Source organism: Borostomias antarcticus (genome assembly GCF_949987555.1).
Source record: "Borostomias antarcticus genome assembly, chromosome: 1".
Taxonomy (NCBI): Eukaryota; Metazoa; Chordata; class Actinopteri; order Stomiiformes; family Stomiidae; genus Borostomias; species Borostomias antarcticus.
In genome coordinates this window covers 53,351,153-53,372,879 of record NC_140234.1, presented here as the reverse complement: position 1 = coordinate 53,372,879, position 21,727 = coordinate 53,351,153, and the positions used below count along the sequence as shown (strand labels likewise).

General features: G+C 44.4%; 3 protein-coding genes across 3 annotated transcripts in view; all 3 read right to left on the bottom strand.

The window, feature by feature from the left end:
- Nucleotides 1-811: 811 nt before the first annotated feature.
- Nucleotides 812-8,019, bottom strand: camkk1b (calcium/calmodulin-dependent protein kinase kinase 1, alpha b; the record flags this gene model as incomplete). The annotated part of the gene is made up of 16 exons (XM_084436538.1): nt 812-890; nt 1,038-1,085; nt 4,005-4,108; nt 4,393-4,521; nt 4,681-4,768; nt 4,919-4,992; nt 5,211-5,264; nt 5,693-5,892; nt 5,993-6,081; nt 6,503-6,524; nt 6,673-6,709; nt 6,832-6,965; nt 7,127-7,178; nt 7,396-7,449; nt 7,560-7,607; nt 7,762-8,019. The coding sequence occupies 16 exons, from the start codon at nt 8,017-8,019 to the stop codon at nt 812-814; spliced, it is 1,470 nt and encodes a 489-aa protein (XP_084292664.1).
- A 5,279-nt stretch (nt 8,020-13,298) lies between these two features.
- LOC311315645 (dicarboxylate carrier UCP2-like) lies at nt 13,299-15,349 on the bottom strand (the record flags this gene model as incomplete). Its single annotated transcript, XM_084446345.1, has 6 exons — nt 13,299-13,413; nt 13,729-13,909; nt 14,012-14,113; nt 14,532-14,735; nt 14,864-15,062; nt 15,224-15,349. The coding sequence occupies 6 exons, from the start codon at nt 15,347-15,349 to the stop codon at nt 13,299-13,301; spliced, it is 927 nt and encodes a 308-aa protein (XP_084302471.1).
- Nucleotides 15,350-16,909: 1,560 nt separating this feature from the next.
- The window catches only part of c2cd3 (C2 domain containing 3 centriole elongation regulator), a 14,455-nt gene continuing 9,637 nt past the window's right edge, over nt 16,910-21,727 (bottom strand). Inside the window, 11 exon segments of the mRNA XM_084448633.1 lie at nt 16,910-17,192; nt 18,618-18,750; nt 18,911-19,820; nt 20,075-20,265; nt 20,400-20,552; nt 20,554-20,598; nt 20,658-20,731; nt 20,875-21,080; nt 21,183-21,247; nt 21,334-21,472; nt 21,556-21,727. The exon segment at nt 21,556-21,727 is cut by the window's right edge and continues 149 nt beyond it. Coding sequence (XP_084304759.1) covers nt 17,055-17,192; nt 18,618-18,750; nt 18,911-19,820; nt 20,075-20,265; nt 20,400-20,552; nt 20,554-20,598; nt 20,658-20,731; nt 20,875-21,080; nt 21,183-21,247; nt 21,334-21,472; nt 21,556-21,727 — 2,226 coding nt within the window. The 3' untranslated portion in view covers nt 16,910-17,054.

The following is a 21,727-nucleotide window of genomic DNA, read 5'->3' as shown; positions in this document are numbered from 1 at the left end:
ATCATGCGAGTTCCTGTACTGTAGCTTATACTGTAGAGACTAGCCCAGTTTACTGTTAAAAGAACAAATGACAAACATTTTGATTATTGCAGTAGGGTAAAGTTTGGAATGAAGAGTGAATGTTTCTTGTAGGTCCAATAATTACACAGAAATAAACGTACTAAACTCGTAAACGAAGTTGACAACAGGTAAAATAAACATAATGTCTAATTTACCAGCAGAAATATAGAGCAATGGTGCTGCAAATTCTCACAACAGAGGCATGAAGGGACAAAGGATACACTGAGAGAATATCTGCTGGTAACCTAACTGGCACAGTTGTCTAGTGCCATCTAGTGGTTCATCATGAGGAAACTCCAGTTTCAAAATGTGAACTTGTGAAGACCAATGGTAACAGAAAACATATTTTCAGTTATTTTCAAATAGAGCAAAGGGAATTATATCTTTGATTTATTAACTTCAACGGTTACTGTATGAAAGCATGCAAAATAACTTATTTAAAATAGTACATATTTACATTGTAACAGTCACAACATACACACAGAACACACATTCAGGACTAGTACTGTATGTGCAGTATATAACTGACAGCCAATTGCATATTATTGAAACAGTTAACATAACTTACATTACACACATATCATGACTGTTAATACTGAATCCCTAAAGCTCATTCAGACACTTATTCACATACATCACATAACAACTGTATCCATCCTGTAATGAACTGAGCAATACAAATATTTTCTTTGAATATGTCTGAAAGTCTAGGTTTGTATTTTTCTTTCTTGTTAATGTGGGAGCAGGTTTGCTATGGAGCCTCAACAAAAGTGTCATCTTCATACAAGTCCTCCAGCTCTCCGTCTCTGCTGCCCTCGTTACTTCCCTTCCTGTGGGTGATGTCATAGAGAGCACAGAACATTCTCCTTCACATCAGAACACAGAGTCAAGGCTACATGGAATAGGAATTCACCCTGTGGTTTTCTACAGTAGCCAATTAGCAAAGGTTGCTTCTTCATGTGTATTGTAACACCTACCTCAATGAGGGATGAACCTTGGCTGAGAATCCCAGCATCCATGAGCCCCTGGAGAATGACAAAGACAATGTGAACAAATACATAATTAATTAATGTCTAAAAAGGGACCAGACCAATGAAGACTGGGAAAGCATTATTTAGTGCCTCACTCTGCAAAGGTGTAAAGGTTGTAGTATGATTGATTGACTGCTCTGTAACTACAAGTGTGTGATTCAGACAGCTGTGTGTGGAGGACGATAACCGGAGCCCCGCTTCACTTCACATGGAGCTGTAATTAGGATGGTGTCTAGGTTGTATTTACCCAGAGGACTGCAAGATGTGCTGATGCATTATAAGGAGTTTGACTTTAGTATTTTCCGGTTAAAGAGTTTCTTCATTACTCTCTCAATGTACACCATGGGTATCCGATGATCCAGCCTCGAATCACGTGTAGTCTGAATGAAATATTAACTATACTGGCATTCTTAATGGCCAATGTGATCAGAGATCCCTATATCGTCCCAACAGAATCCAGAACAGCAGAACAGAACATCTTTTAGTTGGGGGGAGTGATTTGGGGTAGATTAGAACTAGAGAGGAGCATGATTAGTTTCGTCAGAGGCCCCCCTCAGCTTCTTCTTCGTGTGGGTTAGGCTCGGGGCCAAGGGGCTATGCTTTTACCACTCCCGAGCCTGGGTGAGGGGTCACCCGGGCTATATATCCGGGCACACCTCCATGAGCCATGTCACCGTTTCGTCATCCAAAACCACGCCGGTCTGGGTAAGTCCATCCTGGGAGGGGAAGGACCGGTGGCCGGGATGAAATCATAGAGTCTGGAGGTGTTGGCCTCCCACTCCGCACACCAGATGTGGTCCGCCCATCCTGCCTCGCTGATTTTAGGATCTCTGCATTGCTGCAGGAGATCCCGTGCAGCAGGTACAACTTGAGACGCCGGGGAGGCTCCGCTCTGTCGTGCAGCAGGTGGTTAGCGACCCGTCCAATGTCACGCCGAGACAGGTTGGTTCGGTGCTGTATGGCAGGAGTGTACCGTCGGTGTGCACTCGGAGCTCATGTTTGGTTTCCTTGTTGTTAAGATGGAAGGCCGCCGACACCGTCTTTGCCTCACTGAGCTTCGATCTCCATTTCTGGAGTGTCTGCATGTCCTGGCTCAGTGTCTCCTCCACGGCCTGCCAGTCTCCAGCTGAGTACCCCAGCGCAAGGTCGTCTGCATAGGCATACTTCCTGGAGACTGTGGTCGGCAGGTCGTAGGTGTAGATGTTACATATATATGTTATGTATAAAGGAGGGGACAGATCTCTGTGGGATGCCATTCTTAAGGCATCGCAACCTGCTTCGCTGTTCGCTACCGGTGGTGAGGGTGAAGCTGCGGTTTCAGACAAGCTCCATGATCATGTGCTTGTCTGACAGCAGGCGGAGCAGCTTGCAGGTGAGGCCGCAGTGCCATACAGTGTCATAGGCTGCCATCAGGTCTATAAAGACAGCTCCGGCCTTCTTTCTAGCCGAAAAGCTGTCCTCGATGTCTTGAGTCATCAAAGTGACTTTATCTACGGTCGATCTCCCGCGTCGGAACCCAGCCTGCTCCTGTGGGAGCAGTGGGTCAATGATTGGTTCGACGCAGGCGTAGATGAGACGCTCAAGGATCTTGAAGCGGATACATAACAGAGATATGGGGCGGTAACTCTTGGGGTCCCCTTCAGGCTTGTTCGGCTTAGGGATCACAACAACTAGGGCTCTTCTCCAGATTTTGGGGATCTTGAGTTGGCGCAAGCAGGAAGAGAGGAACGCTCTTATCCAGGACTTCAAGGCAGGCGTGGCATGGACTATATTCTCCAGGCAGATAGAATCAGGCCCCGGAGCTTTCCCTGGCTTTACATGCTGGAGGGCAGCAGTGAACTCCTCCGGTGTGAATTCACCGGAGATGTTATCGCCGCTAGGAGATGTGGCCTTCCAGAGGTCAGACACTTATTTTGCCACGAGATGTGACGATTCGCGGTCTTTGCCCTCGTACGTCCCTCTTTTCACAAATTGTAATGTGATTTTGTTTGCAGAGATGGGGAAGTGACGGGGGGAGTGTCTAGACCTACCAGTGAGGTTGTTCACGATGCTCCATGCCTTGCGGCTGGAGTGTGAGTTAATGGCCTCTTCCCAGCACTCTTTGGCTGAGTCTAGACAGCAGGGCTGAGGCAAGCCTGTCTGACTCAGCTCCTGGGGGGGCCCAGAGAAAGGCACAGTAGAGACTCTCACACTCCGCATCCCAACACAGTTTGTAGCTATTGCGACGTCCACATGGGATGGATTTTTCCGCCGCTTTCACCAGTATGCTGCAGAGTTCCCAGTACACCTCGTCCACGTTGTTGGTTTTAGGTAGTGGAAGGCACCTCGTGAATCTATGGGTAAGGAGGCGGTAGCGTTTCCAGTTGGCCTTTCGGAAGATGAGGGATGAGGTCCACGAGTTTAGGTATGGTAATCAGTGATGGCCGATGTTGGGACCGTGGGAACTTTCCTAGCACGCGTCTATCAGGAAGCTGGTTATCAACGCCGACGCTCGCGAATGCCAAGTCAGGATTCGTCCCAGTTTTCCAGCGACCTGAGACAAAGCTGGCTGCGCCATTGTGATTGTACAACAGGGCCAGGCTGTTGTTAGCCCACAGCTCAACAGTGGTGGTGGTGTTGCTCATCCAATTGGCCTGACTATAATGAAAACAGCACAGCTCAACATCCTGCCTCAGAGGCTTCCTCTGGGCCACTTAGCCTTAGAGAGAGGGATTAGTGCTTCCGATGTATATAAAGATCTATCTGAGCAGCCTCACAGCACTAGGCACTGTGCCAAACGAAACATTTGCTAACACCTTTACTGCACTAACAACCTTTACTGGTGTGTAGTTGTTTTTTGTTTTTTTACTGAGACCTAATCCTGATACTGGCAGTTGAAGCATCTGACCTGACCAGGATTTGCAGTGCACTTACGCAAGGAGACTTCCAGGGGCAGACATGGACCTCTCAGCCCTCCTGCTGGGACACTCAAAGGGGTTACTGAAAGAGCGCTTCCTAAGCATGGACTTCACCAGGATCTGCAGTGGACAGAGGAGGGATGTGTCAGTGGTTAAAAAAAAAATCTCTGCCTAGGGTCCAGACCTGGGTCGAATCACAATTTGAATTCCTCCCATCAGGGTGGGATATTACACTAGCTCCACTGGTAGAGCATGCGACTCTTAATCTCAGGGTTGTAGGTTCCAGCCACATATTGGGCAGAAGCTAATCATTTTATTGTACTGTGCACCTACCTGTATCATGTACATACAGTATGACAAATAAACAAGATTAGTATTGTTATTGTAAAGCAGGGCTTGCTTACCACAGTAGACAGACTAGGGATGAGTTTGACAGAGTTCTGGATCTCCTCCTCGGTGACTATCACCACAGTGCAGTGTTCCTCCTCCAGGGGAAGAGGGTCAGAGCCATCCTCAGTCACCCACATGTGCAGCTGTCACAACAAAGGAGGTCCACAGTGACTCAACACACACACACGGGACAGGACACACTGAGACTGCCACAGAAACATCACAAACAGTTTAACAACTGGCAGTGATAGGAAATGATAGTCTATCTATCCTCACAGGCCTGCGTCTGTCGCTTATCTCACCTTGATTTCAGGAATGGTGATCCTCATCTCTGTGCTTTTATCGAGCATCCTCAGGATCAGCTCCTTGAGATTCTCACTTATGACGGGCCTGTGATACCATAAACCAAGATCAACACCAACAAACCAAGCCTGGTTTCTACCCACCTGCTGTAACTACCCACCAAACTGTAGATAAGAGTTGCAGTATTATCACTGGGTTTTATAGAAACGTTTCAACATTGGTTTAAGCTGTACTGACGTCTCTGGGAACTCCACATCCCTGTTCCTGATCTTGCTGTACAGTGCAAGTAAGGCTTCATTAAAGAAAGGAACCTGACAAAAGGAAGAAAATAAAAAAATTACAAACACGTAAGCTGTTCACCACTGAGTCGTTTCATTCGACCGTTGTTTTGAAAAGCACAACTGCTGTGTGTAGATAACGGATGTGTTAATCGACATAAGGCACTAAAATGCTCAAAGAAAGCATGTGCAGAACATTACGCTCTGCTCAGTTGAGAAAGAATGCAGTAGAACCACACAAGAGTGCTCACCTTGCCAAAGACAAAGCAGTACAGCGTGACTCCCATCGCCCACACATCCACAGCCTGGTGAACAGGAGTACTGAGAGTTTAGTGATGAGTAAAGCTTTAATTTAACAGTGTGGTGAAATCTTGACTTTTTAAAGGAGTAGTAAAGGGAAAATGCATGTTTAGCCCTGTTTTAAGGTTACTTATGATCACATACAATGGTTCAGATCAAAACGTTGACAAAACTAGCACTTTTGAGAAAGTCTGATAATTGTTCTACCACCGTTTTGGTCATACAATGGATGTGGGTGGGCACCGTGAAAAATCATTTAAAAAACATGTTAAACTCTCAATTTCAAAGACAAGAAACTCACCGAGGTGTTAGTTGGCGTTCTGACATACAATTCGCCATAAAGTAAGATTAGAAAGTAGGAGCAATCAAATCATAACATGAAACGCAGGCTTTCTTTACCGTCCAAATGTAAACAGGAACATATGATTCTAACCTTGCCACTGAAGCTCCGCTCATCCTCAGTTATCATCTCCGGAGCCATGAAGGCTGGGGTCCCTGCGGTGCTGGACAAGAGGGCGTCGTTCCCCTCAAACTCGTTACTCACGCCAAAGTCTGCTATCTTCACGTGACCATCGTCCCCCAACAGCAGGTTGGAGGGCTTGATGTCTCTGTGTATGATCTTCTGGTAGTGCACTGAGGGATGGACCAGGGAGGACCAGAGAAGCAGAGGTGTCCAGGGTAGCCAGTGAGTGGGGGGTGATTGTGTAGACGGTGAAGCTTAATCAGGACTCACAGTATTCGATGCCCAGGATGATGTCTCTGAAGTAGAAGCGAGCCTTGTCCTCTGTGAACAGGTTGTCTGTGGGCACCTCCATTACTGGCCTGATAAACAGGGAAAGCAGAGGAGAAACAGACAATAATAGTGTAGCGACTCTGCGTGATGGAGTTCTGGTTGATTGGTAGCAGGGGGGGAGTGGCCCTGCTAGGGGGTGATAAAAAGGGGCTTTGTTTCCTGGTCTGTCTCTCGCACCCTTGTGTCTATTTATTCCCCATCCTAGTGTGTGTATTCAAGAGTGTTTTGTGTTTTGTCTATTTTAAGTTGCATTGTTTCATAACCCCTTTTTTTTACGGATGACTCCTCCTTTTTCATGGTTGCCACAATATGTATATTAAAAAGAATGCAATACAAAGGTTTTCCTATACTGTAGGTATAACAGTATACACTACTTGGTATTAGAGTAGTATCAATCAGTAATACACATTATCAGCATAGGTTAACACAAAGTAGAAAATAGTAACTTACCCTTTTGTTATCAACTCAAAGACTAGACAATAGAAAAATAGATAAGAATGAGCAGTGATGAAAACCAAAGGAAACAAATATGGTTTGTTGCATAGTTCCTTGTCATCTCGTGAGCTCACTGTTTCACTACCTTATGTTGACAATGAAAAAGGGGATGTATGAATCCTTACCCATGTGAAGACTGTCACCAGCAGGGTCATCTAGAACCTACAACAGACAGATCCAAGTCAGTGATATCACTCAGAAACATGTTTTCCCATGCTGCTGTATTAATTATAATCCCTAAAAGAAGCATTGAGTTACTCACCTCCACCAGTCAAATGACTTACCTCTACCAGTTTGACAATGTTATGGTGGTCCAGTTTCTTCAGGATAGCAATCTCCTTGTAGACTCTGTCCAGTGGTCCCATGGGCTTAGATGTCTCTTCCTGCTGTAGGCTGGGACCCCGAGAAGGAGGGCGGCCTGGAGGACAACAGAACACATGTACATCACACACACACACACACACACACACACACACACACACACACACACACACACACACACACACACACACACACGAGAGATCAATAACCTGTGAGTTCATACTAATCTATTAAAAGCATAATGATAATATCACCTACGAGGAAATCCATACTGCTTCACCAACCTCTTCTTTGAGACTACTTTCATCGCCTATAGAATGAGAAACAACAGATGACACGTGTACTCATTAATGCAAATCTGATGTTAAATTACACCCAATGCAAGAAGTGGTAAACTGGTTACACTGACAACACATTGTCAATACTGTACATAGGATGAGCAAAGATGCAGTGAGGTGAGTGAGTAAATAATAGTAGTTGTTCCTCTGGTCCAACAAGGGGAGATTGCAGAAAGATGGGCTGCTTACATAGTTCTGCTCATCATCCTGGTTGTAAGCTAATTTCACCACCCCATAAGATCCCTGGAATGGACAGAGAACATGAGTACAGAAGGAGTGCAGTATGTTACAGAGCACTTCATGGTGGGTTTTGGTATATTTAGTTTGATTCATCGAATATCCTGTTCTTTCACCTTCCCAATCTCGTCCTTCAGCTTGTACTGGTTGAGTTGGATACAGTCCTAGGGAGAGAAAAGGTGTTGTCTAATGAGTAAAATAGATCCTCATTTTACTTTGTATATGCATACACAGCTAGTCAAACCATGTTATTTCCAGCAGTGTGACTGACACTACAGTCCACAGTATGAATGACTGCATGCTGTCCAGACCCCTGACCTCAGCATCTGAGATGGACACACGATTGGACTCGACAGTGGGCTGACGGGCCACACGGGCGGACCCTCGCTCCTGCAAGGACAGCTTCCTGTCGGAGAGGCGTAGCCGCTGCTGTGGGTTCCTGCCTGAGCTGGTCCTGTAGCTGCTGGGAGGAGAGGTGGTCCGGTTGGCTACTATGTTGATGGCTGCCACCATGTCAGCCAGCTCTGCATTGTCCTCAGAGTCCAGCTCTGCCATGAGGTCAGTGTCGGCATTCATGGCTGTCCCAAGATCAATGGCAGTCACACCTGAGCAATATCACTGTGGCAAGCTTGCAGAAAGCACACCATCATGCTGCAATGATACAGATTGAAGTATTACAGTAGAGACATTCACTGTTGAAATAAAAAAACAAGATTACAGTAAAAAAAAGATTACAGTACTTGATAATATCCAACTGATAGAAGGTTCTGTACACCAACAGGCTTGGTTTAAATAGCTATGAATATTGAAATGGCTACAACATCCCACAAATGAGGCAGGTATTTACATAGTTGAGTTCAAAGATCCTCTTATGTAACTGGGCAAGGAGCGACAATGCAATATTTACAGCTATTGCAATGTGATGAAAGGCTCTACATGCACATTTCAAGAACGATTGAACACATACAGCCCATGAATTCACTGAGATAAGATGTCTCGACACCAAACTGGTATTCTTGGCCACCTGATCGAGCTCCTGTCTACAGATTCCCGTTACTCTACTCTGCTCTCAGCAAATCCTTACAGAACAAGCCATATTGAAGACACACAAAGCTGATATCATGCAGTATAGGACATCCAACCTATCATCATGTACATAAAACAAATAACACATACTTACACACAGCTTCAGGACTCTTTAGGTGACTGATGTGGTTAAGCCGCATGCTGCCTTGTTGAGTGGGGAAGTGTTTGTGTCTCCGGGCAGGACTTTCGCTGATGAGCAGGCAGTGACTACGAGATCACTCTAGTCTTAAGGATTAACTCTGGCCACATTTAGCCATGTGGGGGTTATTCTGAGAGAGGCAGTGTTTACAGGTACAGTATGTAGGCCCTACAGTACATCGACAGACTCTTCCCATGTCAGAATCAACAGGTAACAGTGAATGATTGGACATTAAGAGTGATAGGGACTCATCAGGATAAGCACTAACAGGATAGCACTAAGGAGTCAAATTGCTTTTAAGTGGTGGAAACCTCTGGAGGGGCAGCATGCCATGGAACCACATCTTTTGTTTGGTGTCAAAGGAGCCTGTTCTAGAAAGCTGTCCACCAAATAATAATAACAATAATGACAATAATAATAATAATAATAATAATAATAATAATAAAATGATAGTAAAGTGGCTCACCAATAGGCTATATAGGATTAAAATGTGCACCAACCTCTAACTTCACAAATTATAAGATATTCAATAAACAATAATTTGAAAACTATTAGTGTGTGAAGCCAACAAACCTGAGTTATGTCATTCAATTTCAGTTCCAGCAATTCCGAATTTAAAACAATTCCATGAAGTCAAACATATGATTTCAAATAGATTTATATACATTTCATATTATTCAATAATAATTTAAGTAAGACATTTTATTGTTATTGGAATCTTGCATATCATAACTCACTTCCTGAACTGACTGAATTAAAAGAGAAATGACTCCAACTAAATTAGGGTTATTACTAATTCCAAGACAAACTGCAATTAAAATCAATAAAATCTGATTCTGACTCTGAAATTGATGCCAGAAATGTGCGCACGATATGAATGAGTCTAATCACAAATGAAATGTAATTATTGTATGAATAGTGTATTTTAATTAAGGCAGTTGCTATTTGCACCCATATGATAAAGCAACATATTGGAGCCTATTTGGGACAGACACATTTTCACAAGTCATGAACATCCAGCTCCCCCTAATGGCAGGAAAGCTGAACAGTACCTTCTATAAACCTTATTACTGTAATAATATTAGTGACACACTAGGGCAACAGTGGGCGATTGTGCATGCACGCCCCCGGTGTGAGAGCTGCAAGTGACAGTCAGAGGTATAGAAGATTGGCTACACCAGAGCAATACCATTTCTGCCTAGAATGCATCTCAATTGGGATGCAAAGTCAGTGTCGGCTCATTTCAGCGTTTTGAGGACTATCGAATTGCGGCAGCTTCTGCAGGATGATCAGAAAATGAAGCATATAATCAGATTTAGTAAAAAGGTAGGCCACCTATTTCAATATCTTGACTCTGTTTTTTTGCTATCTAGTAGCCATACTGTATATATTCCTGTATGATTTGAATGTATATATAAATGTATGTATTTGGATATATATACAGTATATATATATATTATTTTTCCCCTAAAGAATCTTTGAAAAATAGGTCAAGCAATTTTGGCACATGCTTAGTATTTTACTAAACACGGCCAGCTCTTCCATGTAAAAATATAAAATCATATTTCAGTATTTATCTTGTCCAGTTTCAGGGACTGCAGTGGACAACAGAAAGTATGTTGATCTCAAATGGTAGACTGGCAGAAGCTAATATTTCTCATCAGCCAACACTCAGAAAGGGCAAACTTAAATTAGCGAAGAGGCACCAAGAGCTGGAGAAATTGATCAGCATCATTCAAGCCAAACAAGACCAACTTGGTGAGATTGTCTCCAATAATCACCATTACTTGGACTCATCAGAATGTATATACACTTGTATTCAATTGACTGACAACTGGTATGCACACATTTATTTATTTATTTGGTAATAAAAAACACGATCACTTTCCCCTTTGATGATACATTCTTGTGTTGTTATTTTCTCGAGCAGCCTTGTTAGAAAGGCAGAGCATCCAGGTGGCTCAGTGGCTTCTCCTGAAAAAAATAGCCCAAGCTGAAGAGGAGTGTGAGGTAAGAAAAGGACTGTGTAGAAAAGACTGAATACCATTTAGCACTAAGCAGTTACCAAAAATTTGAACAATAATAAGCTCAATAGGCCATGATATATTTCCAATCGTACAGGTTCTATTTCAGAAGTTCCTCAAGGGGAGAAGCTCTGTGGAGAATTTCTTGGAGTGCTTTCAGAGCTCCCGGAGGCTGCACCACATCAGGCTGGTCCAGGCAGGAAAAATACAAGACATCATCAAGCCTACACAGAAGAAACTCCAAAGATCTACTGAAACTCAAAATAATGAGAGTTTCTCAGTGGACTCCCGCCAAAGCCTACCAGACAACTACCATGTTCTCTATAGTCTCATGCCTACTATCATTCTGCCTAGCTTCTACCACCCCTACTCCTCAGCTCCATGTCACCCTCTATCTCTACTGCCCTTGAGCGACCGTAGAAACAATGCTCAACTCTTACAGCCTATAGCCTTTGATTTTGACGCCACAGGCCGACCTGTAGGCCCTAGAGTTGACGGGCAAGCCACCAGGTGGTCAGCCAGACCTTTCCGTCTTCAACGACTCAACCTACAACCCAGGCATCAACAGTAGCAACTACACTAACAATGCAGGTTGGACTGATCTGTGTACTCTTTGATTATGAATTTGTAGAAAATAGCACCCTGTGGTCACTAAGTTTAAAAGTTTTATGTAAAACCAATACAATTCTGTGTGAATATGAGATGGAATCTATTTCCTCTGTTTTGTTTTGCTCTTATTTGTTGCAGGTCTATGAGTTTTAGTGTGGTTTTAATACCATATTGTAACAATAGATTAAACTGCTCACATTCTGCCCAGTCGGTCATAGGGTGAACTCCTCACCTTCACTTGATAGCTCAGATCACCTGTCTACAGAGACTTCTGCCAAGTTAATCCAAGGACTACAACTGAGGCTTTAACCTCAACACTACCTGTTCACTACACATTTTACATGATAAAATGTATAATTACAATGAGAGGATTACAATGGCTTCCCCTCATAACTCAGTGACTGTCTGCTTAGTAGTGGCAGTCCTCTCCCTCGCTTGTATGGATCACCAGGATTCGCCTGATCGCCCAGAAGGCTAGTCAGGATGCCATATGGCCAAACCAAGCTCACCACACTAATTAGACCTCAGAGAGAGGCCAGTTGCTTTACAGGAGGTGATTATCAAAGCGGCGCATTTGAAAGCCTTTGTTCAACAGTAGACTTCAGTTACATCTATGTCAGCGGTCCCTATTGTCCCAAGAGGCTCAAAGTGGGCAATTTTCTCATCTGTCAGCTAATCATTACATGCCTGTCAACCCCGCTTCTCTGTATTATTGCTTTCTTGGAAGAGGTAGAATGGACTCTAGTTATTTCTTTAGTACAGGGAGCTCTGGATTAAATGATCAGGATACTAATGGCCTACAAATGATCTTAATTAGTAAAGAGGAGTAAGGAGTTGTTTAACAGACCTACTCCCTCACTAGAGCCTAAGATCAAGGTCATTCATGTTTAAATACTTCTGTGATGCAAAGACGCTGCAAAGTCATGAGTGATAGTCCTCTTAACTTATTTTTAGTAATGAAATACATAAAAGAAATAGCAGTAGCTACACTATATAGTGCCATCAGTACTGCAAGTTGCAACAGGTATTTATAAAGAGCAGATATTTACAGCACATTCCCTTCCTAGAACAATCGAGTATTTAGGGATTAAGGGGTATCCATTTTCCCACCCGGCGTGGTATGGTAGGTATGGAGTGACACTTAGAGGGGTTCCATTATGTAAGATTAAATGTGGGGCAGCTGTGTGTAACCTACTTCTATGATCACGCCTTTACTGACAAGCCCAAGTGATGACACCAAGCAGGCAACACATTCATTTCATTTAGAAAGAAATCATATTTTCCATTCAGACAAAATTCCCCTTTGGACTGTACCTCTTACAAAAGTTGTGTTTCTCAGAATGTAAAAAAATAAAAAAGTACAATAAATAAGGCACATATTATAGATTATTACACACAATAGACTGCATCCAGTAATGGCAATAATTCACATTATATACAGTAAAAGGCAGAATGTTACTTTCATACTTAATAAATGTTTGGCTGTACAAAATAATATGCACAATTGAACATTCAGGTAAAAAACAGTCATACACTTGATTGCACATAATGTTGTGGTACATAAAGGACATTTCGTTAAGTTCTGACACAAGGCACATATAAAAGGCTTCATTTGTGGTAATAAGTTAACGGATATTTGGTGAATAGTATCTGCCAACGAGCAAATACAATATCCTATGCTACTTGTGCTTTAGATTTCATGAACCTGTCTTTTACCAGTTTATCCATTCTATCAACATAGAGGAATAAAAACTGTTTCTGCTAACCATCACTATTGTCCTCCTAGTCTGACAGTCTAGTACAAGCCATCATGGAGAAACATACAGTACAGAGGGGGCAATACCCCTGCAGTGGGAGAACACCCGGTTCAGCAGTCATCTGTGAGTGGTACTTCCTCTGGATGAAGATGTACTCTGCCAATTCAGGCAATCACCACTTCAACATCCATTCCATTGCATTGTTGTGAAGACAACTCCACTTGACTGGGCTGGGAAAGCTCAAAAGGGGGATTCCCTGGACTGCTGGGCTCTCATCACTCCTCTCTTGATTTGCTCGTAGGAGACGAACATCACGATGTTCCAGGAACCCAGGCGAAGGAAAGAGGGCATGAACCTGACCGAGGAGAGTAATGGAATCAATCACTTTGTCAAATTTTTCACACACATGGAGTGGATATTGTTAAGGCCCCTACCTCCTTGCCTCCACCTCGCCCCCTCTCTACCTCACCTGGTTACTGCTTGCCTGCTGCAGCTCTCCAACCCAGCTCATCTATTTTGTCCCGATTTTGTTTCACCAGGCTATTAAAACCGCCCACTGGGCTTTTACAACATTTCCTGTCTACCGAGTTGAGCAATTGAGTCCAGAACAACAGTCTTTTGGAAAATGATGAACCACCAAATGACCAAATTGCTTGTGACTATTACGCACCCTTTGTAAAAGGCTTTGGGCCCTTCCTTTGTCAGCATGGTAAGGGCACAGTTACTGGCGCTGCTGTACTGTCCAGGTGAAGAGTTCATAAACCGAGTCTTCACCACATCCACAGGAGAGGCCACGACTGTGGTGCAGAAACCAGCACCAAAGGCTGCCGTAAAATGGCAGGGTAGGTTATCTGCAAAAAAAAAGAAAAATTTAGAACAAAACATCTAGGTTTGGGTTGTAAATCTTGGACTTTAATATTGTTTTCATCGGTTTCATTGGTTTCATAGCTTACCAGTCATGAGGTCATACTTTAGGATAAGTTCCTTGATGAGGTCATAGGTCACCAGCTCTGAACAGTTCACGATGGCGTTCCGAGTTATATTTGGCATGCAACCTGCAAGAGAAATAGCAAAGCATTTGAGGACAGTTTTCAAGCAGTTTTTATTTTAATTTAAATAATAATATCTGAATACGCACACACGTCACAGCAGCACACATTGTGTATGTGGAGACATTGCACACACTGGCACTCTGTGCACATGCTGTGTATACACTCATCACACTCGATTTTATACATTGTATTTTGTGTTTCTACTGCTCATTTGCACTGTCCTGTCTTTGCACTGTCCCGTCTTGTCCTTGCACCCTGTCTACTGTTGTCTCCATCAGTGTTATGCACCATTGACCAAAGCTAATTCCTGGTATGTGTAAAAACTACCATGGCTAATATATCTGATTCTGATTCTGAATGGTTATTGATAGTCATATATTTTCTCAAAATAAACTCTAAATACTGCTGAGAAATAGCTCACCTTTCCAGAGGCCTCTGATGCCCTCATTCCTAGCAATGGTCCTGTAGGCATCCATGGTGCCATTATATCTCTTCACTGTGTCCCCCTCTGGTATTCTGACCTGAGCCTGAAAGCGCACCTTCACGACATCTGTAGGCTGTGCAAAGGCCACTGCCATCGCCCCAGTGGTAGAGCCCGCCAACAGCCGGCTCCCAATACCTGTATCTGCAATAGAGGAAAAAAATAAAGACACAAAAGCTATTTAAGATTTCCTTCAACATATTTTAAGACACTAACCTAACTGGTAAATATGCAGATACAGTACATAAAACAGAGGTCTTTCGTGGGCATACTTTCTGATCCCCTAGTGAAAAACTGCTTCATGGAGTCATAGAGGCCGATGCGGACGGAAGCAAAGCTCATCTGTCTCTGCAGGCCTGCCACCAGGCCGCTGTACAGACTCCTCGGACCCTCGGTCTTCACCATGGTGTTGATGGTCCCAAACACTCCTTTGTACTTCAGTACCTTGGATGATTTAGATTCACCCTGGATCTAAAGCAAATAGGCATAAACACTAGGTTAACATTACAGTAGCCTATACAATGATCAGTGGGAATTCAATCAAGGACAAGGACGCTTAATTAGTATATATTTTTGCATCATCATGGTTAACATTCAAATGAGAGAATATATTAAAGTAGTGAAATGCTCACCTGAAGCCTAACTTTGGCTGTGTCCAATGGGAAGGTGACCAGGTCAGCGACACATGCAGCAGTTCCTGCACCAAAGAACTTAACAGTAGCTGTGGGTGCCAAGTCTGTGGGTTTGACTCCAACCATGATTGATATGATAGAGAAATGTTCTCAGAGGTGTGGTGCTCCTGGATGTACGGCAGAATATTTCTGGTTCAATTCCTGTCAGTCCTGAAATAATGGCACATATATGCGGGGGACCATTAACAAATCAATGTGGATGACAACAAAACCATTAAATGGATATTATATTAATTCACACCTACCCAGGCAGGTTCAAGTTTCAGGTAATGAAACTGTATTTCTTGAAAGTACGTTCCTCGTCTTGACTTGTGCCATAAAGTATTCGAAAAGAGCACTGTGGAATATAATCAGAATTAGAATATCAGAATGATGTGAAAAATATGTTATACCTGTTGTTCTCTCAAAGGAAGTTGTCAACAAATTCTAACAACCCCCCCCCCAAAAAAAAAAAAACTGGTTCTCTCAGAAGGACAATTTATAATTGTTATTAATTAGCTTATCCTACTTGAAATATAAATTGTAATCCAATAATGAATTGATGCAGGGGTGGTTCTTCCCAAGATCCAGCCTAGCTTATACTTGATCTTGCGCTGTAGGAGTGATCCTGACAGGGAAGTTGTGGTTTTATAACTGTCTGTGACAAGTTGACGTGTGCGCACAAGCGCGTGCGTAACGTTTTGCCAAGAGCCTCACCTTGTAGGGTTGGCGATGTTATATAAGGAACAATGATTACATAAACCATAATTAATTCTTCAATAGTAGGCTAGGCTACCAGTGAACATGAACAAATTAAACCTCCATCCATCTGACCACATTGCATTGCAGCCAATCAATAAGGGTCCTTGGGAAGTGTGATTGCATACATGTTTTCACAGTATGAATTTCAGAAGTTCATACTCTGGTTACGGAAGAGGTGTGTGGATGACACCGCCGGAGAACACTGCGGTCAAGCCAGTCGCCACTTTATTGTTTATTTATTTTTCACTTTGTATTTCCTTCTGCGGGTATACTTGCGTTGTTACGGTAATGAGGCTTTTCACTGGCTGGCTCACCGAAAATGCACTGCGGTATTTGCCTATACAGCGCCTTGACGTCTCTTATACAGATTAGTAAGGCACCATAGTCAACATATTATGAAAGCGAAATTGTCCATTTCGTATCACTAATTCAACTTCAGAGAAATGCTAGAAGCTGCTCAAAAACTTCCAGAACGATTCGTTGTTGAATTTCAGAAAGCCCTTTTGAAATTATATGCACTAAACGTTGTACTCAATGTATATAAAGAAAACTGTTTCCAATCACTAACTCCACATCAGACACATTTTAGAGGACACTCGGCAACTACACAAATGTTTCAGAACAGGTAACTGTGGAATTTCTGAATAAAAGCCCTTTGAAACTGTGCACTCAGGCTGTACTAGAAATGTAAGTAAACTGTTACCAGTCACTAAGTCCACTTTATCCACATTCTAGAGCACCTGTGATGCGTTATAAACCAACTTGCCCATAAGTTGGTTTAAACATTGTCAGAGGTTTTTCAAACCCATTCACAGTGGTTTCTTTTAAAATACATTATGATAAAAATAGAACGCACACTTATTTTTACAAACGGCACATTTTATTTATTTATAAAATGAGAACAAATGAATGCACAATGTCTAATTGTGATTTGGCAATCATTTTTGTGTCATCCTTTATACAGTGTGTGTCTAAATAATGATAACCTAGGCACATGGTGCTTTAATAATGTAAAACATTATATAAAGTGCTAACGTTCTTCATTAAAATGAGCTGCAAATATCTTGGCTATTCTCTTGGTCTCCTCTTTCTTCATGGATGATGGTACGTTGGGCCTGGGGCGAGCAGCTCGCTGATAGGGAAGTCCATGCTCAATAGGGCTTTTTTTCTGAAAAACAATTATTGAGAAATAATAATCAATCAAGACACTCTAATGTATACAGCACACTGCCAGTACACTATAAGTGTTTTTTGAAAACCCAAAGGCCTCTCACAGAAAATACACTTGCACGAGAGGGACTATCAGGCTTACTATGGTAAATGAGTACAACTATGCAATCAATCACATCAAGCTTTGAAAAGGGCTGGTCAAACGTTTGAGGGGTGGCTAACTCAGTATGTAGGTTATGAGTGGCTAGCTGGAACCAGTTTCTTTGACGTCCTATGAACTCTGCCCTCTCTCGTGATAAACAGCTGAATCTCCCCACCCCTTCTTGAAACTGGATACTGGTAGATTCCTGTCTGACGCAGGCAAAACGTTCAATCTCCACACTTGCTCAGTACAAGTACTTACTCTGGCTGTTGAACTGAATGATGAGACTGAACAGAAAACAGACCCAAAATTATATGCACTACTGTGCCACCTTCAAAAAGCTAGTCAATGAGCTAGTCAAGTGTTTTAACATGTGTCTGACATGTTGGCAAAATCCACAACCATTCATTCATACATTCCCACTTGGAACCATTTAAACAAAATAACAGGAATATGTACATTTCTGGTAAATACAGGCCAAAAGCAGCGTATAGCCGGACACCAACAGGGAGAGACGCCAGAGTTAAAAGGTACCACATTTGCAGGGAAAGGAAAAGTTTCTAGTTGCATGGTGTTCCAGTCAATGGAAGGTCTCCATTAATGAGTCTTCAGGTTATTTTCTCCTTGCTCTCTATAACCATGCCAGCCATGCAAGAGATTTCTGGTGAAGACTGGGGTCAATCCTAGGGGCAGTTCGGAGTCTAGGGACAAAGCTATGCCTATGTTTCTCTGTAAATTGTGTGGGTAGGCAATATCATGGACCTACAGTACAAAGATTGAATCAAACAAACAAGAAGCATGATCAATAGGTAGCATGACAAAGTTAGTTTATCCACCAGACTTAATTCTAGTAGTTATCACTTCAGTGGTAAGCAATGACACAGCCATACAACGGTCAAATTACTAAATTATGTGGTATGGGCGGGAGATAAGATGGGCACAAAGTGACCTACTAATAAAATGTCCTTACTTGGCTTTAGTGTGACAGAAGGATGGGTATGGTCGTCAATTGACAACGCAAATTCAACAGCAATTCAGTTGGCCCCCATAGTCGTCACCAGACCCAATCCTAGTGGCAGATAAGACTACCAATGACAGTGACAGATCTACCAGCAATGGCCCTTCCATACTCCCACACCAAAATGCCCTTGTTGCAGGAGAGGAACCTCCCAGAGAAGAAAAAGGCGTGGATGAGAGCAGAAGAGGGTAGTGCTAACATAGAGCTTGACACAAGATATAGTAGGCCTATGCATCTACGGATATTACTGTCTAGGTGCTCACAGGCTCACAGGAGGCCAGGGGGAAGGCTGGTGCTAGGCGTAGGGGGAAGGCTGGTGCTAGGCGTAGGGCTCTCATGGACGCCTCCAGGTGGTGGGACGGGAGGAAGAAATTGGGGATCTCCACAGGGTCAGAGCTGGAGAGAAATGGTTAAGGAAAATGGAAATATCAAGCACTGCAGGTAGAGTGTAGCATAATATTCATAAAACCCTTTATGAAAGATAAAACATTTGGGAAAACTAAGTTAGGACGTCCGCCAGAGAACACCCTCCCACACACTGCACGTGAAAGGATACTGCTGGGATTTCCCCTCTTCCCTCTGAAGGGATCTCTCTGAATGAGATGCATCAGATGCACTCGTGATGTCCTCTGGGTTGTGTGACAGCCTAGGGTTCTCATCTTCTGAACGGCTGGCTCTGTTGCCGAGGCCCCTGTTAGCTGTGTATTCAGAACACAACAAGGACTCAGACAGAGGTGGTGTGCTGGTCTCCTGTGGCTCCTGTCCTTGTGCCTCACCGAGAGTTCGAAGTGTCCTCTCACCGTTCTGCTCTGCGTCTGTGTCGTCTGTCTCTGAGCCATCAGACTGGTCAGAGGGGAAATGTTCGCTCTCCTCCACCCTGGCTCCTCTTGGAAGGCCCGAGCTCCAGGGCTGCAGGTCGTCAGCCCGCGGGCCGACCCTCCACTCCCCCTCTCCCTCTGGGGTCAGGTCGGGGTTGTATGAGGGCCGGTCTTTGGCAGGCTGCTCCTCGGGTGCCTCCAGACTCTCCAGGGAGCCCAGTTCAGGGTCTGACAGCAGGCTGGTCCAGGGGCTGGTTCTGTCTGTTAATGAGGTCACCTCATTCAGAGGTCTGGGCTCCACTACAGTCTCCTCATAATCTTCATCATCATCATCATCAACCTCCACCTCCTGTGTGCAATTTTCTCCACCGTCAGCATCATCTTCATCCTCAGATCCAGGGGTTTTCTGGTGGTCATGGTCTTCCTCCTCACCCTTGTACTCGCTACGTTCCTCAGACATCTGAGGCAGGGCTGAGGGGAGAGCAGAGACCCCCTCCAGGGGAGAGTGTGTTGTTTTGCGGGGACATAGAACACTCTCAGGGAGGGCTTCTGAGGTAAAGGGCTGAACAGGCTGATCAGGAACAGGTGGAGTTGACGAGTAGCTCTGGGCGTTGGAGGATATTGGCTCCACGCACTGGCTGTCTAGGCCTGGATTCAGAGAACAGGGTCAGGTTGGTTTTGGTTGCATACACAACAAGATGTCCTGCCAAAGTACTCGGCTATGACGACAAACTGTAACTGCAATTTCATAATCCTTTAAATGAATCGTTCGCCAAAAGAACATTTAACAAAGTAGCTGTGTTCAGAACAACAACCCGCTGTAATGCAACACCATACAAACAATTAGGTATGGCAGTTTGAACCCGGTAGATGATCTGGGACGATAGCGGAGAGCAGCTCACCGGTGATGAGGCTGTTGACCTCACCCACCAGCCTGCTGGACCTGAGGAGGAGCTGGCTGCTGTCCGTCTCCGAGTCTCTGTGCTCCTCCGGTCTGGAGAGACAGTCCTGCTCACTTAGGGACGGGAAGGTGGTGGTGGACAGCTTATGGCTGAAGTACCTCTGGATGTCATCCAGCTCGCTCAGGTTCTTCCTGGGAAGGTGAAAACATTTTACACAGATCAAATGTGTAGTGTCTGAAAAAAACCAACAGAAAACAGGTTTGTTCCTTTGAGAACAAGTTAGCATATACAGTCCACATTGTCCTTCTGGTGGAGGCCCCAGTACCTGAGAGCAGAGAAGAGGACAGAGCTGGAGGGATGAGCATCCCCCGCAACGCTAGTGGGACAGGCCGCTCCCCGCTCCTGCAGACTCTGGTGGTACAGTCTCACATTGTCCATGTGCTCGTCATGACGGTCACTCTCATCGGGCCTCAGGGGAGGAGGAGGAGGTTTCGTTTGTTACAACCGTTATTCGGAGAAGACGACTGTGTGAATAACAGATTCTAACGCAGCATTCACCTAACCCTGAAATGAGCTCAAGTACCGTTGTGAGAGGTGCGAGGGGAAGCGGCTGAACGTGGCTGTGGTGTGGTAGAGGGGCAGGGTCTGGAACAGAGTCTGGTGAACAAACACACTAATGAACAAGCACGAAGTAGACATAAGATGTTGATGATTCGTGCTGATTAACATGGCGCAGGAAGAGCTTGGTGCTTGGTCTCTTTTGTGTCACAGTAAACGGTGGGTTAGGCCACACTACTCACTGACGAGTCTTTGGCGACCTCTTCATTCACGGCGTGCCTCTGTCCCCTGAGCTCCTGGACTCCCTTCAGGGGAGAGATGGAGACCTTGAGCTGGCCCTGACACTGGCCGCTGAAGTCAGTGATATTGTACCAGCCGCACACGGACTGGAACCCAGAGAGGAGAGGGGACAGGTCCACGGAGGCGAACCCAATCACACGCTCCAGATCTGCATTTCGACAAAGGGCAGGACCAATGAGAACACTGTAGACCTTTATGACTCATGTCATCAGATAGAATATGGTGAGTTACTTCATCCGTCATACTATACCTCCTTTGTGCCAGACTTTGAACACCAGGTACTGTTGTGGATCCACCAGCAGCTGCTTTGACAGCCTGTCATTTCCCAACAGTGTATTAGTCCATCGTCTTGTCATCGAATACACAATCGAGCAAACTGTCTAGACATGGTGGGGCTGTACCTGCACTCGTGTTGGTGGCCCCACACAGGGCAGTCAGAGTCTGCGATGACATCTGTGGCGACTGGCTGAGCAGAGTCAGCTGTGACGTAGGACACGCAGCAGCAGGGCCTCCCTCCGTTACGCTCAGCGAGGGGACAGCCTGCCGCAGACGCAACACTTACTAAACTGAGCTCCACGAACGAAGGGGTTGGATAAAAACGAAATATCTGACCGCCAGCTTACCTTTGAGACTGAGGTGCATGGCTCTGTCTACAGTGATGGTCACGGCGAAGGTCTCCTCTGCGTTGGCCTCGGCCGGCTGGGGGGGTTTAGGCTGGTGTCTGCTGCGTGAAGGAGAGCGCCCGGACACCACTGTTGATGGCGGGCATTCTTCTCCTTCTACCTCCTCCCCTGG